General features: G+C 41.3%; 1 protein-coding gene across 5 annotated transcripts in view; it reads right to left on the bottom strand.

Annotated features, from left to right (window-relative positions):
* Nucleotides 1-3,314: 3,314 nt before the first annotated feature.
* GMEB1 (glucocorticoid modulatory element binding protein 1) overlaps nucleotides 3,315-15,457 on the bottom strand; it is a 37,158-nt gene continuing 25,015 nt past the window's right edge. For all 5 annotated transcript variants that reach the window (XM_043445140.1, XM_043445141.1, XM_043445144.1 and 2 more), the window contains exons 9-10: nucleotides 13,323-13,445; nucleotides 3,315-10,575 (exon numbers count right to left, since the gene is read on the bottom strand). In XM_043445140.1, coding sequence (XP_043301075.1) covers nucleotides 9,875-10,575; nucleotides 13,323-13,445 — 824 coding nt within the window. In that variant the 3' untranslated portion in view covers nucleotides 3,315-9,874. The remainder of the gene's footprint in view (nucleotides 10,576-13,322; nucleotides 13,446-15,457) is intronic.

Raw genomic sequence — 15,457 nt, 5'->3', positions numbered from 1 at the left:
ATATGTATGGCTGAGTCCCTTCACTGTTCACCGGAAACTAGCACAACACTGTTAATCAGTTATACCCCGATGCAAAATAAAAAGTTTAAAGTTTGGAAAAATAAAAAATATACACTAGATGTTGAAGATATAACAGTGAGCAAAAGAAAATAAGTCAATAAATTAATAACCTTATTTGGTAAAATATAGTGTATAGAACTCCATACTGGTTCCTTTTCTTTTTTTTCCTCATACTGTTTCCTAAGACTTTTTTTTTTCTTCCAAATCTCTTTTATTGATCCACGGATCTCAGAGTTTGAGCAGCACTGTGCTAAGAAACAGCTTATAGTCTTAATCTTAGACAATAGCCTAGGGGGAAAAATGGAGTATAAACAAGATTTCTGGAGATAGTGCCAAGAGAAAAATGAAGTTAGGGAGACCTGGAAAGGACTGGTTCAATTTTAAGTCTGTGCCAAGAAAAAATAGTTAAACTAATGAATGTGCCTCTAAACTATTTGACAGTGTTTTATAGTGAAATGCTTCCCTTTTGATCCTTGGGTGGCAGCTACAGAGTGTGAGGCAAAAATATGAGAAGCCCTGTTCACTTTGCTCAGAAAGGCTAATCAGAATGTCTTGGTCAATGAAAATGTTAACTTAGCATTTCTGAAGCATAGTGGTTCTATCTTTGTTCCTGGAACAGGGAAATATGTTTTTCTGAGTTGGTAAAGACTTTGCAATATTATAAATGTTCTGTGAACCAAAGAAATTGGTTCTTCATGAACAAGGCACATGGGTCTGGGCTCTCAGTTCAGTTCAGTTCAGTCATGTCCAACTCTTTGCAACCCCATGGACTGCATCACACCAGGTTTCCCTGTCCAACACCAACTCCTGGAACTTGCTCAAACTCATGTCCATCGAGTCAGTGATGTCATCCAACCATCTCATCCTCTGTCGTCCCCTTCTTTTCCTGCCTTCAATTTTTCCCAGCATCAGGGTCTTTTCCAATGAGTCAGTTCTTTGCATCAGGTGGCTAAATGATTAGAGCTTCAGCTTCAGCATCAGTCCTTCCAATGAATATTCAGGACTGATTTCCTTTAGGATGGACTGGTTTGATCTCCTTGCAGTCCAAGGAACTCTCAAGAGTCTTCTCCAACACCACAGTTCAAAAGCATCACTTTTTTGGTACTCAGCTTTCTTTATGGTTCAACTCTCACATCCGTATATGACTAATGGAAAAACCATAGCTTTGACCAAACGGACATTTGTCAGCAAAGTACTGTCTCTGCTTTTTAATAGGCTGTCTAGGTTGATCATAGCTTTTCTTCCAAGAAGCAAGTGTCTTTTAATTGCGTGGTCCCAGTCACCATCTACAGTGATTTTTGAAGCCCAAGAAAAGAAAGTCTGTCACTGTTTCCACTGTTTCCCTGTCTATTTTCCATGAAGTGATGGGACCAGATGCCATGATCTTAGTTTTTTGAATGTTGACTTTTAAGCCAGCTTTTTCACTTTCCTCTTTCACTTTCATTAAGAGGCTCTTTAGTTCCTCTTCACTTTCTGCCATAAGGATGGTGTCATCTACGTATCTGGGGTTATTGATATTTCTCCCAACAATCTTGATTCCAGCTTGTGCTTCATCCAGCCTGGCATTCTGCATGATGTACTCTGCCTATAGACCCAGGGTTCGATCCCTTGGTCGAGAAGATTCCCTGAAGTAGGAAATGGCAAACTACTCCAGTATTCTTGCCAGGATATCCTATGGACAGAGAAGCCTGGTGGGCTATAATCCACGGGGTTTCAAAGAGTCAGACACGACTGAGCAACAGCATGCACTCTGCATATAAGTTAAATAAGCAGGGTGACAGTATACAGACTTGACATATCACTTTCCTGATTTGGAACCAGTCTGTCGTTCCGTGTCCAGTTCTAACTGTTGCTCCTTGATCTGCATACAGATTTCAGGAGGCAGGTAAGATGGTCTGGTATTCCCATCTCTTTCAGAATTTTCCTCAGTTTGTTGTGATCTACACAGTCAAAGGCTTTGGTGTAATCAATGAAGCAGATGTTTTTTCTGGAACTCTCTTGCTTTTTCTATGATCCAACAGATGTTGGCAATTTGATCTCTGGTTCCTCTGCCTTTTCTAAAACCAGCTTGAACATCTGGAAGTTCACGGTTCACGTATTGTTGAAGCCTGGCTTGGAGAATTTTGAGCATTACTTTGCTAGCATGTGAGATGAGTGCAACTGTTCAGTAGTTTGAACATTCTTTGGCATTGCCCTTCTTTGGGATTGGAATGAAAACTGACCTTTTCCAGTCCTGTGGCCACTGCTGAGTTTTCCAGATTTGCTGGCATATTGAGTACAGCACTTTAACAGCATTATCTTTTAGGGTTTGAAATAGCTCAACTGGAATTCCATCACCTCCACTAGCTTTGTTCATAGTGATGCTCCCTAAGGCCCACTTGACTTCGCATTTCAGGATGTCTGACTCTAGGTGAGTGATCACACCATCATGGTTATCTGGGTCATGAAGATCTTTTTTGTATAGTTCTTCTGTGTATTCTTGCCACCTCTTCTTAATATCTTCTGCTTCTGTAGGGCTATACTGTTTCTATTCTTTATTGTGCCCATCTTTGCATGAAATGTTCCCTTGGTACCTCTGATTTTCTTGAAGAGATCTCTAGCCTTTCCCGGTCTGTTGTTTTCCTCTATTTTTTTGCATTGATCTGTTAGGAAGGCTTTCTTATCTATTAGGCTTGCTAATCCTTGGAACTCTGCACTCAGATGAATATATCTTTTCTTTTTTCCTTTGCTTTTGCTTCTCTTCTTTTCTCAGATAACTGTAAAGGCCTCCTCAGACAACCATTTTGCCTTTTTGCATTTCTTTTTCTTGGAGATGGTTTTGATCACTGCCTCCTGTACAATGTCACGAACCTCCGTCCATAATTCTTCAGGCACTCTATCAGATCTAATCCCTTGAATCTATTTCTCACTTCCACTGTATAATCTTAAGGGGTTGGGCTCTATACAGTAGGAAACAATTGAAGGAGTTCTAACCAGGGACCATGACATCAGCATCATCTCAAACAGGACCATTAACAAAGGGATAAATCAGTACTTCCTGTGACTGATGGACAGGATAGATGATTTGGGTTCTAAAATCATTTCCCAGGTAAGTTCCCTTTCTCCACAACTCCCTCTCCAGTACTTTTGAGAGATGGTGAACAGGACTGTAAGCAAAACAACCTTAAGGAGCAGCTAAAGAAAATACATTATCAGTAGAACATCATCATGATAAAATAGTTAAAAGTTTCCTTTTAGGTATTAAGATTCTCTAGCACATTTAAAGACTCTGTTTAATAAGTTTGACCCATATACAATGCTTCAAATGTATCTGTTGTTTTGAGTAGAATATAAATGTTTCCTCATTGTAAAATGATGTAAACAATGCTATTGACCACGCAGGACTGTAGTGAGGATCAAGTGGATTAACAATGTAAAGTGCTCAGAACAATGCTTGGTACATAGTTATCCTCCCATAAGTATTGGCTATTATTGTTATTAATATTATTATTCATGCATCAAATATCTATCCAGCCTCTACTACATGCCAGGCACTGTTCCAGGGACTGCAGAAACAGCAGTGACCAAGAGGTGAGAAAGGTCCCTGCTCTCCTGGAGCTTCCACTCTAGTTGGGGGAGAAAAAAATACATGTATATCAGGTGATAGCAAAAGAAAGAAAGATAAAGCAGGGTAAAGGAAAGTGGGAAGCACAGTGCAGAAGGAAATTGCCACTTTTCATAGGGTGGGTAATCAAGGAAGTCCTCTCTGATAAGGGAACATGTGAACAGAGACTTGAAAGGAAATGAGGTATTAATAATAAGCTCTGCAGCTATCTGAGGGGAAGAGTGTGCTTGAGACTATTGAATCAAAAAATAAGCTACAAAAAATAAATATTAATAGATTTGGGTTTGTAATAGGGAGTAACAGTGTCTGTTAAGAAGCCATGGTCCACCTAACACAGGCCTCAGTTCCAGTCTGGTGCTGCTGTGAGGAAATGTGGACCCAGTGTTGTCAGATCTTCTGGGCTTTGGTTTTTGTTGTTGCTATTGTTTAAAGAAAAGGTTTATCCTAAATTTTTCATGTGAACTGTTCCTATGTTTAAAACTCTGTGTAGGCATAAACGGGGCTTCCCTGGTGGCTCAGATGGTAAAGAATCTGCCTGCGATGCAGAAGACCGGGTTTGATCCCTGGGTCAGGAAGATCTCCTGGAGGAGGAAGTGGCAACCCGCTCCAGTATGCTTGCCTGGAGGATCCCAAGGACAGAGAAGCTTGGCCGACTACAGTCCATGGGGTCACAAAGAATCAGACACGAGACTGAGCAACTAAGCATGCACGCATGTAGACATAAATGCACAGATTTGTTCATCAAAAGACAGGTACAAGAATATCCGAAGGTGGGAATTCCCTGGTGGTTCAGTGGTTAGGATTGGCGCTTTCACTGTCAGGACTGCGTTTAATCATTGGTCAGGGAACTAAGATATGGAAAGCCACATGGCACAGTGCCCCTCCCCCGCCCCCAAAAAAGAATTTTCACAGGCATTATTTATAACAGCCCCATAATGGAAGCTACCCACGTGCCAATCAGTTGTGACATAGTAAAAATAGTCTCTACACAGCAAAGAGAAGTAATCAACTACACTTCACACATTATGGGTGAATCTTACAACATAATGTTGAGAGAAAAAATGCCAGTCCCAAAAGAGTTCAGAAATAGGTAAAACTAAGATATGATGTTAGAGACGTAGACAGCGGTTACACTGTCTGGGAGAAGTGCTGGTGGGTTGTTTTTTACTTTTTCCCCCCTTGATCTGAAAGCTGATTTCGTGGGTATGTTCAATTTAAGTTTATCAAACTGCACTTTCCTGTATGCATTTATATGTCAATAAAAAGTTAAAACAACTGCAACTAAGACCCAATGCAGCCAAATAAATGAACTTTTTTTCAAAAAAAGTTAAAACAAAAATATGGGCCAAAGTAAATCTCAAGGCTGATTCAGAGCTGTGGGCTTCCAGTTTGCTCTACAACACATATATTTCTTTAGAGAAAACAACTGAGAAGTTTGGGTTTTTTTTTAAAAACATACTTTGAAATGCAGGTAACACCCCCTTTTACAGAAGCTCCTACATTAAAGTCCAACGAGGAACCCATCTTTCCTTCTGGATCACTACCCAGCCTCAGATTTACCTTTATATGTGATCCAGTGCTAATGTCCACTTGTTCTCAAACTAGAAAAATCAACCCACGTATACCATATCATAAACCACAGTTACTAGTAAAGGCACAAAGAAGCAGGAGGAGAATCCAGAGGCAATTTCAAAGTATGGTATGGCCTACTTTAGGATGAGAGGGCTTCAGGAGTCTTCAGGTTGGGAGGCTCATAGACACAACAGAAATTTCAGGTAGTTATGAAGATGTAGTAGGAATCATACTGGGCTGCAATAATTTATCCAGCAAACAGGCATGTCTTAGCCTGGGCCATGGACCATAGGTAGAGAATTGATCAGGTGTGTGATAGATTTTAGAATCTGTGTTCTGAGGCACTTCAAGTACAAGCATATCCCAAAGATGCCTCAGTTCAAGCAATGACTAGAGTTAAGAAGGCTGTTCTAGAGTGAAGACTGAAATCTCTGGATGTACAGTGAGGTTTGGGTCTTGGGGTCTCCTTAGAAGGAAATGATTGTCTTGAGTTGAGTTGTTGATAAGAAAGTTGTTGCTAAGAAAGGTAGAGTTACTAACAGGGCAGGATTTGGGAACTAAGTCACACTGGTTTCTCCAAAGCAAGGAGGATGGTGGAACGTGATGAGGATGTTCAAGGAAAGTAGAACCTTCTAGAGAAGCGAGATTGCCTAGCTTGGGACTAAGAAAGGTGTTTCAGGTTGGCAAGGAAACCTAGAAATGACTCAATTAAGGCTATCTAAGAAGAGAATACCAGGGGCAGACAATGCCAGTCTAGCAGAACTGATCCTTTGTCTAGCACATCAGCCTTGCTTATTACTGTAGTATGTTACAGACTACACAAGAATTTCCCAGGGAGGAGGTATCCAAGGTGTGAGGGGTCTGTGATCAACTTACTACGTAAGTTGACTGAAAAGGGAGGGGCTAGCTAACCTAGAATCTGATTTGTCTCAGAAAGGACTATTTTCTCAGGAGTATTACCCAAGTGAATCACAGCTCATGCCTATTTTGAGAATTCAACCTTTTGTCCTTTCTGCCTCCTTGAGAGTTGTGGGCCAGTTATAACTCAATGAACTAGGAGTTCCATGTTTCATGCTTGATTTCACTATCTTTATCATCAAATGTTACCAGTACTTCCCACCATGCAGACTTACCTTTAATGCCTTTCATGAAATGGATTAAAATGCCACCACTAAACAGTCAATCCACCTGAACAGAATGTTAAATTTGAGGGTATCTGGATTAATTCTGGTCTTCCTTCCCAAACATGGACAGAAGCATAAAAGAAACTCCACATGAAGCAGCTTGAAATCTTAAATATTCAAGTCTATTGTTCCTTTTTAACTTCGGAATGGCAGGGAGCTTTGTTTTAATTGGGGAAGGGGCCAGGGACGGAGCCTGGAAATTGAAAAGGGGAAGAGAACAGGCATGCGCCAGACAGGGGCATGGCCAAGGCAAGACAGCTGAACAGTTGCTTCTGAGGCCTTTGTGAAAACCACATGGTAAGAACGTTTGGGGCATTTACCTTCTACCAGCTAAAAGTCCAGTCCTGTACTGGATTCATCTGCTGGAAACTCAGAGAAGCTGATGCATGACTGGGCTTTCTCCAGTGGAGTGCCCTCAGGAGAGACTGTCTGAGCTGCTGACTCTGCCTAGCTCTGGAGGCAGAAGCAACAAGACAGCGGATTTTTCCCCCTTTCTTGTATACTTAAGTCCAACAACTTGAAAATGGAATGCAAAAAAGTAGCCAAAAATGATCTGTCCTAAATCAGGTGAGGTATACATCTTCTCCAGAAAGTACTCCCGTTATTTACTGATCCCTGCCTCCAAGCTGGGTTAGATGCTTGACCCTTTGTTCTCGCTTCTCCTAGCCAAGAGCTCTGTCACTGCACTTATCCCATCGGATGATTAGCTTCAGTATCTCCCTAGAGAAAGGCTTAACCATTTTGTACCTTTGGTAGCCTTCTGAAATCTATGGACCAGCTCTCGGAACAATATTTATCAGTGCATGAAATAAAATACATAGAGTTACAAAGGAAACCAATTATATTGAAATATAGTTCTTAACTCCAGACAGTCTCTGGAGAATGAGTTCCTTGAGTGCATGGACTGAGCGACCTTCATCTCTGTACTGGGAGTGCCTAGCACAAAGCCTGGCACATAGGTGACACTTACAAACATTCACTTAGTGAACGAACAGAAAGATAGATGGCTGCTGAAAGCTCAGCCTGAGGAATGAGTCATTGCAACTGCTTGTGCACATGCCAGTGGCTTGCATGTGTCTCACCCCATCTGAGATCATTTAGACCAGGGCTATGAGGAAACCCACACTCAACAACGGGTACACAGCAATAATGACAGGCTATTGGAAGACCAGGAAAACAACAAAGCTCATGTATTTCCACCATGTGGAATATTCAGAGTGAAAGTAAACAGGCTCTGTCTTTAGGAGGCGATCTCTTGACTTAGGAAGCATGATGCTCACACTACTTTAAAACAGTACCAACATCTCTGAAACAAGAAAGAAAGGAACCTGAGCTAGCGCGTAGGTGTTCTCTAAGGCTCCTCCTCTGTCCAGAGTTAAGCCTGTTGTCTCTGGGAAAGAGAAAAGTATCCTTAAAAGCCACAATAAGGATGACATGTGCCGTTCTAGGTTCAAGTAGTAGTTTTAGACTTAGGCAGAAATTTTGTTTTTATGTACCAACAGAAAATCTAAAGAAGCAAGAAATAAAAGTCATTTCCCTCACTAAAGATATATTAAGGGCCAAAGCTTTGTCCTAAATTGATTGCTATGTCTAATGACTATTCTGAAAAGAAAAACAAAACCCTGGACAATCTTAAAGCTGAAAACCACAACTGCATGGGACTCAGAAATTTCACCCTTAAGCCTTTTAAGATTAACCCTTCCAAGTTAGAAGGCTTCCCTAGCTATGCACAGCTATCGGAGGGATGGCAGAACGCAGTTTTCACTTGCTTAACAATAGGGTTTCCAACATCCATTGGAGGAAACATGGCTTCAGGTGGGTGCCTTCAAAAAAAAAAGAAGGAAACTACAGGTCAAAGTTTTGTTTTTAATTAAAAAAAAAAAAGACCTCCCACTCCTAAGTTGTGTGCTTTCTTTTTTGACCTACTTTTCCTTTAAATGGTCTGCAGTTTCCCTACATTTTTCCTAGTGCAGTAAACAATGCAATCTTTAGAAATAAAAACCAGGGTCCACTCTTGCCCCAAACACTGAAGATGGTCAAAGAGAAAGAATCACAGCACAGAAAATGGGCCCAGCTCCAAATATACAAAAACATTTAAAAAAGAACAAAACAAAATACCCCCTCCCCACCCAAAGACATTATGATTACATTCCTGGTACACTTCCTATAATATAATGCTGCAGACAATGCTTCTTTCCCAGGGAGTCCAGCTCGCTCAGGAGGAGACATCTATTTGACAGACTGGGGTGTTGAGTCCTCCCTGCCAAACCTAAGGGTCTTTTATGAGCTCAATATCTCACAGAAACATCTGTGGTATAAATGGTATAAATGAATCTAAAAGGGGATGAAGGCAGGCAGCCACCTGTCACTGTTCTCTGAATCAGCCAAAAAGCTGAAGAGCGTGGGATCCAGGAGACAGATGCCATTAACCATTGAGGGATAGAGGGGAAAACAAGAGGAAGCACCAAAGAAGTGGCTGCTTTTGGTTCCAAAGTCAAGAAAGGGCCCCACAAAAAAGGGCAGCTGGTCTGGAAGAGGAACTCTCCTGCTCCTGGAGTCATGCAATAAAAATGATGGCCTTGGAGCCCCACCCCCCGAACAGCCACAGTCTAAGGACCAGAGCGATTTTATACCACATCACACAGTTTGCAAATGAATGGACTAGGAGGCTAAGTGCTTTGACAGAGCAGGCTGCAAGGTAAGCCTGAGCCCCAAAGGACAGCTGTGACATCTCTGGATTCTTATCTCTGCCAAGCTGCAGGTCCCTGACGCCACCTACTTGGTGAAAATGTACCCTTCCGCTTAACACTGGCATTGCCTCAAAATGGCACCCATGGTGGTAACCCTCAAGAGATAACAAGAGGCATCAGTTGCACTTCTGGAAGTAAGATAATTTCCTTGCCCCATCCTGGCCAAAGCACTTCCCTTTTTAAGCTTCTGCTAGTCTGTTACCTTTCCCTTGAAGCAGAGTTCAACTCACTTTTGTTTGAGGGTTTTGCACTGGCCTCTGAGGGCTTGTTCCAGGATACAAAATTAAGTATACTTTTGCATCCATGTGTGAGTGGGTTGCCTTCCAGGGTTAGATCTGTGTTCCCTGGTTTGGTCAATGCACCTTTATGAGACTAAAACCACGTGTGTACACAGAGAGACTAGCCTGGAAAGTGACTTCTGGATAGGGTTTCGGGTTATCTTGATGCCTCCCCTCAAAGAAATAACTCTCTTGGTGTAAGATGGTTAGGACATTGAATGACCTACTCTCAACTTCCAGAAGGGCAGCTTGTTTTGTCCATTTTTCAGTGAGGGGCTGGAAGGGACCCGACATGTTCAGTTACAACAATCAGATCTTGTTTTTTAAAAAAAGGATCCTATGTGGAAATGAGTGGGACAATGATAAAAATAAACAAATAATTAAAATTCCAAACCAAAACGTATCTCCTGGCCCCGAGACCCCCAGTTAATCCTCTAAGACCACAATCTCCACATTGTGGACTTGATGCTGGTGTTCCTCCATCTCAGCCACGACTTTCTCCTCAGTCCTCAGTTCGGTCTCCAAAATGACTGCTTTGCCCTCAGCATCCTCAGCCTCTGGGTCTGGGGCTGGGTCAATCTCAATGATGGTCTGCCCATCCTCTGAGGTGCTTTCAACCGCCTGGATGGCCGAGGTTAGGCCAGACTCCATGGCCACCAGCTCCACAGGGCTCACCATGGTGGTCATGTTGCCCAGGGTACTGCCATCCTGCATGGCGGTGGAGCTTAGCAGCGCCAAGCTAGACGAAGGGTGGATGGTCACTGTGTCTGGTGAGCTGCTCTTGGCTGAGGAGACCACTGTGGCATAACGGAAGAGCTGAGGGCCAGAAGGCAGTGTGTGGACAGTCACAGGACTGGAGCCCTGGCTGAGGGTGGCCACTGGAATATTGCCCATGGAAAATGACTGACCCACTGGCGTGATGGTGATGGGTGAGATGACTGTGAACTGAGGCTGATGGACAGGAGGAGAAGGGCTCAGGACGGTGGTGGAGGCTGGCCGCTGGAGCCGGGGCCTTTTGGGAGGCTTAGGAGTGCTCACAGGCATCAGTACCACATTTTGAACTGTCTGGGATTTCAGCCTGTGATCCTGGGCTTGCTTCTTCTGTTCTTCCAACTGGCGTTCCAAGTCTATGGAAAAAAGACAGACTTTGGGTAGAGAGAAGCATAATCCTGGGAACAGTAAACTAGGAGTGAGGAGACCTGGGGTCTTGTCCTGGTTTTGCTAGCGTATTTAGCCTCAGGAAAGTCATGTCATCGTTTTCAAGAAGGAACTAGACTGGATGATCTTTACAACTCTACCAGTTATTGTATTTCATTGTGTGATTATAGGCAAGGTGATAATTCAGAATCTTGCCATATTGTGATCCTGCTATAGCTCAACTCTAGAAGCTCCTGTGGCATTTTGTCACCTGTCACTAAAATGTAAACCAAAGAAGTCTCCATTTGGTCTAGCAGCTTATATATGCCCTGCCTACAGATGAAAATAATATCTGTACAATCCCTTTGCAGTTGCGATGGACCTACAAAGGAGCTACAATGGCCACTCTGAAAAACAGTGATTTCCAAACTGTCCTTCAAGGCAGGATCACTTGCTGGTGACCCAGATGGCTTTAATCTACCATTAGCCCCAGAGAAATCTACAGAAAGTTACAGAGGAAGTCCCTAAGAATTATAAAACTGAAGGAGGTCTTAGAGTTCTAACACATTCATTTTGATAGAGATCCAGAGAAGTAAAGCTATTTATTTAAGATCACAGAGCTTGGGCCAAAACAAAGTCTTCTGATAGTCAATTTGGTGGCTTTCCCACCCCAATACACCTATCACTATCCCTCTCCCAAGGGTCTAATCCAATCTTGATGACTACTGGTGAGTCTGGTTCTACACCAGAACTTCTCTGCTGCTTAGCACCTCATAAACATCCAATAAATAACCAGTTACACCTGAAGAGCACTATTGTTCCTGTGCAACACGAAAAGTAAGTCAATTCCTTGCTTGGAATAAGACTGTGTATGTGCATGCATGCTAAGTCCCTAAGTTGTAGGGATAAAGAACATAGTCAAAAATTTTACAATGCTGCCTTTTTGAGGTTATAAGATATTACATTTTTTTCCCATCTTTGGTGGTAATCAAAGAAACATGAACCTAAACAAGATATCAATTAAACCTATAGTTTTAAAAAAGTTAAATCAGAGTGTATTATTAAAAACAACACCCAAAGTTGGCAGCTCAAACTTGTGACCTAAATTGGTATAATCTACTCGGAAATTTGACAATAGGTCACAAAACTCCATAAACAAATATCAGTACCATTTAGCCTCAAGCTTAGTCCTGTGAAGTAGTTTATTTCTTTATTTTTGGGGGGCCTCACGGCTTACAGGATCTCAGTTCCCCAACCAGGGATTGAACCTGGGTCACAGCATTGAAAGCCTAGAGTCCTAACCACTAGGCCACCAGGGAACTTCCATGAAGTAGTTTAAAAGGACATAAGAAGAAATGTTATATTCATACAAGTTCACTGCAATAAATAAGCCTTCGAAGAAACTTTTGAAAATTTAAATTCATCCCTAGAAAAATGTCTAGGTAAAATACTATGTAGCAACTTGAAAAAATATTAGTATATCATAGTGAAAAAAGCAGAAGACACAACTTTATGTATACTGTGGTTATAACTAAAATATATGGGCAAGAAACAAGAAGCCTACATTTCTAACAAAAACCATTTTTCAGACTGTTCTACCAGTCTGAAAGAAGACAGGTCTACCCTGGGCTTCACTGTCAAGAAGTGATGTGATCCCAGCAAATCATTTATTCTCTCTGTGCCTTTACTGGGCTATCTGTAAAATGAGGATAACAGCCTATAATATTCCTAGGAAGATGACATGAAAAAGGGGATCTCTGAGAATACTTGGCAAACTGAATTTAAAATATAAACTGGGCATAAAAATAAGTTTAAAACAACCTAAATTGTTCTTCTCTTACCAAATGATCTTTCTTGCCTTTTGTCTTCCCAACTGACTATATTCTACATCATCTAAGGTTGATAATCTATACCTCTAACTTGCTTTGTACCTTACTTCCTCTGAAAGCTTCTCAAGATTTTTCTCTGGATATAAATGATAATTCCCCTTGTTCTACCACCATACCTTTCATATGCTTCTGTTAGAGAACTACTGTTTGGACGTATTTCTAAGTCTGCTTTCCACTGAGTTCCTTGAAAGCCCTCAAGAGACTGAGATTACCTTATTCAACATTATATTTCTAAAATCTAGCTTGGAGACCAGCACAAAGCATTGGGTTGGCCAAAAAATTTGTTCAGGTTTTTCCATAAGCTCATACAGAAAAACCCAAATGAACTTTTTGACCAACCCAACACTTATTAAAAAGGGTTAAGTTATACATATGCTCATAATTTCTGATTACCAGAAATAAGGGAAGTGCAAAATGTGTATCTATCAACCAACTCAGTATTAATAATGTAAAAAAGACAAAGGTCAGCTTTATTCTTCTGCCACTTATATTACTGGGCTAATGAGCAATCGAGCAGACATCTTAATCCTTCAAAGATATAAAAAGAGGATCATATTGCTAGTTTTCCTTTCTTTCTTTTTGTGCTTCCTCTGCTTGACGTGACTCCACCTCACGGGGGACTGTGTACAGAGGAAAAGCCAAATCTGATACAATGTGAATTGAAACAAAGAGAGACAGAGAAGGAAGAAAACAGAAAGAGCAGGAGGAAAGGAGGAAGGGAGGAAAAGAAGAATGGAAGGAAGGGAGGAAGGAAGAAGCCAGTCCAGTCCCAACAGAAGATAACAAAGAAATGGCAAGACTCAAGGATGTTAGTCTATCACCAAAGAAAAGAGAGAAGCTATACATACCTGTGAGAGTATAGAGAAACTGCTCTTCTCCCTGTTCTACTTGGTTCTTCCTATTGTCCAAAACCTTCTTGACTGTGTCCATTAGGCCAAATGTATGTGCTACATTATTAAGAACAGCAGCATCTATTTAAAACAAAATATGTCTGTCCAGTTAAAACAGAAATGTTCCACAAACTCCCTACTATGCTGCTTATAAATATCAAACAATTCAGAAATTAGAATACTAATTGCATTTTCAAAAAAATTTAACAAAGATTTATCACGGGGCATCCCTGGTGGTCCTGTGGCTGGGAACTCTGCACTCCCATTGCAGGGGGGCCTGGGTTTGATCCTTGCCCCACATGCCTCAACTAAGCCCTGGTGCAGCCAAAGAAATCAATAAAAATAAACAAATATTAAGTAAAAAAGATTTATCACATGTGTAACTAATTTTTATGTACTTGTTATATCTTTATACATCTCTCCATATAAATAAATACAAAAATAAGGAAAAAAAATCTTGCATCTGGTTATAGGTTCTGACTTGATTTAGGAAAATGTGGTCATTCTGGACTTTCCTGGCAGTCCAGTGGTTAAGACTCTGCCTTCCAATGCAGAGGGCACAGGTTTGATCCCTGGCCGGGGAACTAAGATCCCACATGCTGTGTGATATGGCAAAAAAAAGAAAGAAAAAGAAAACGTGGTGATCTACTAGACAGAGCTAAATTTGAATCTTGGTTTTGATGTTTCCTATCTGTGTGACCTTGGGTAAGTCATTTCACTCCTCAGTTTTTTTCATCTGTAACAAATGGGACTAATAATACTTACTCTGCAAGATAGATATGAAGATTAGAAATATATGCTAAATGCCAAACATGGGCATTTATTATTATTAATAGTATTATCTCTATTCCCCTTTAAACAATGCTTCTTGAAAGAGCTGTTACTAACTGAGCTGTTATTAACTCAGACCACTTCTCTACCTACAGCTCTCTTCCACAGTCATCTCATCCAGTTTCATCAGTTTAGTTCAATTCAGTCGTTCAGTTGTGTCTGACTCTTTGCAACCTCATGGACCGCAGCACACCAGGCTTCCCTGTCCATCACGAACTCCCAGAGCTTGCTCGGACTCATATCCATTGAGTCTGTGATGCCATCCAACCAGCTCATCCTCTGTCGTCCCCTTCTCCTCCTGTCTTCAATCTTTCCCAACATCAGGGTCTTTTCCAGTGAGTCAGTTCTTCACATCAGGTGGCCAAAGTATTGGAGCTTCAGCATCAGTCCTTCCAATGAATATTCAGGACTCATTTCCTTTAGGATGGACTGGTTTGATCTCCTTGCAGTCCAAGGCACTCTTAAGAGTCTTCTCCAGCACCATAGAGCAAAAGCATCAATTTTTTGACACTCAGCTTTCTTTATGGTCCAACTCTTACATCCATACATGACTACTGGAAAAACCACAGCTTTGACTAGATAGACCTCTGCTGGCAAAGTAATGTCTCTGCTTTTTAATATGCTGTTTAGGTTGGTCATAGCTTTTCTTCCAAGGAGCAAGTGTCTTTTAATTTCATGGCTGCAGTCAGCATCTGCAGTGATTTTGGAGCCCAAGAAAAGAAAATCTGTCACTGCTTCCATTGTTTCCCCATCTATTTGCCATGAAGTGATGGAAAGGGATGCTATGAGCTTAGTATTTTGAATATTGAGTTTTAAGCCAGCTTTTTCACTCACCTCTTTCATTTTCATTAAGAGGCTCTTTAGTTCCTCTTCACTTTCTGCCATAAGGGTGGTGTCATCTGCATATCTGCGGTTGTTGATATTTCTCCCGGCAATCTTGATTCCAGCTTATGCTTCATCAGGCCGGCATTTTGCATGATGTATTCTGCATGTAAGCTGAATAAGCAGGGTGACAACATACAGTCTTGATGTACTCCTTTCCTGATTTGGAACCTGTCTGTTGTTCCATGTCCAATTCTAACTGTTGTTTTTTGACCTGTATACAGGTTTTTCAGGAGGCAGGTAAGGTGATCTGGTATTTCCATCTCTTGAAGAATTTTCAACAGTTTGTTGTGATCCACACAGTCAAAGGCTTTAGCATAGTCAATGAAGCAGAAGTATATATTTTTCTGGAATTCTCTTGCTTCTTCTATGATCCAACG

The sequence above is a fragment of the Cervus canadensis genome, chromosome 24 (genome assembly GCF_019320065.1).
Source record: "Cervus canadensis isolate Bull #8, Minnesota chromosome 24, ASM1932006v1, whole genome shotgun sequence".
Taxonomy (NCBI): domain Eukaryota; kingdom Metazoa; phylum Chordata; class Mammalia; order Artiodactyla; family Cervidae; genus Cervus; species Cervus canadensis.
The sequence above is the reverse complement of the archived record's forward strand: the minus strand, read 5'-3'. Positions and strand labels throughout refer to the sequence as shown.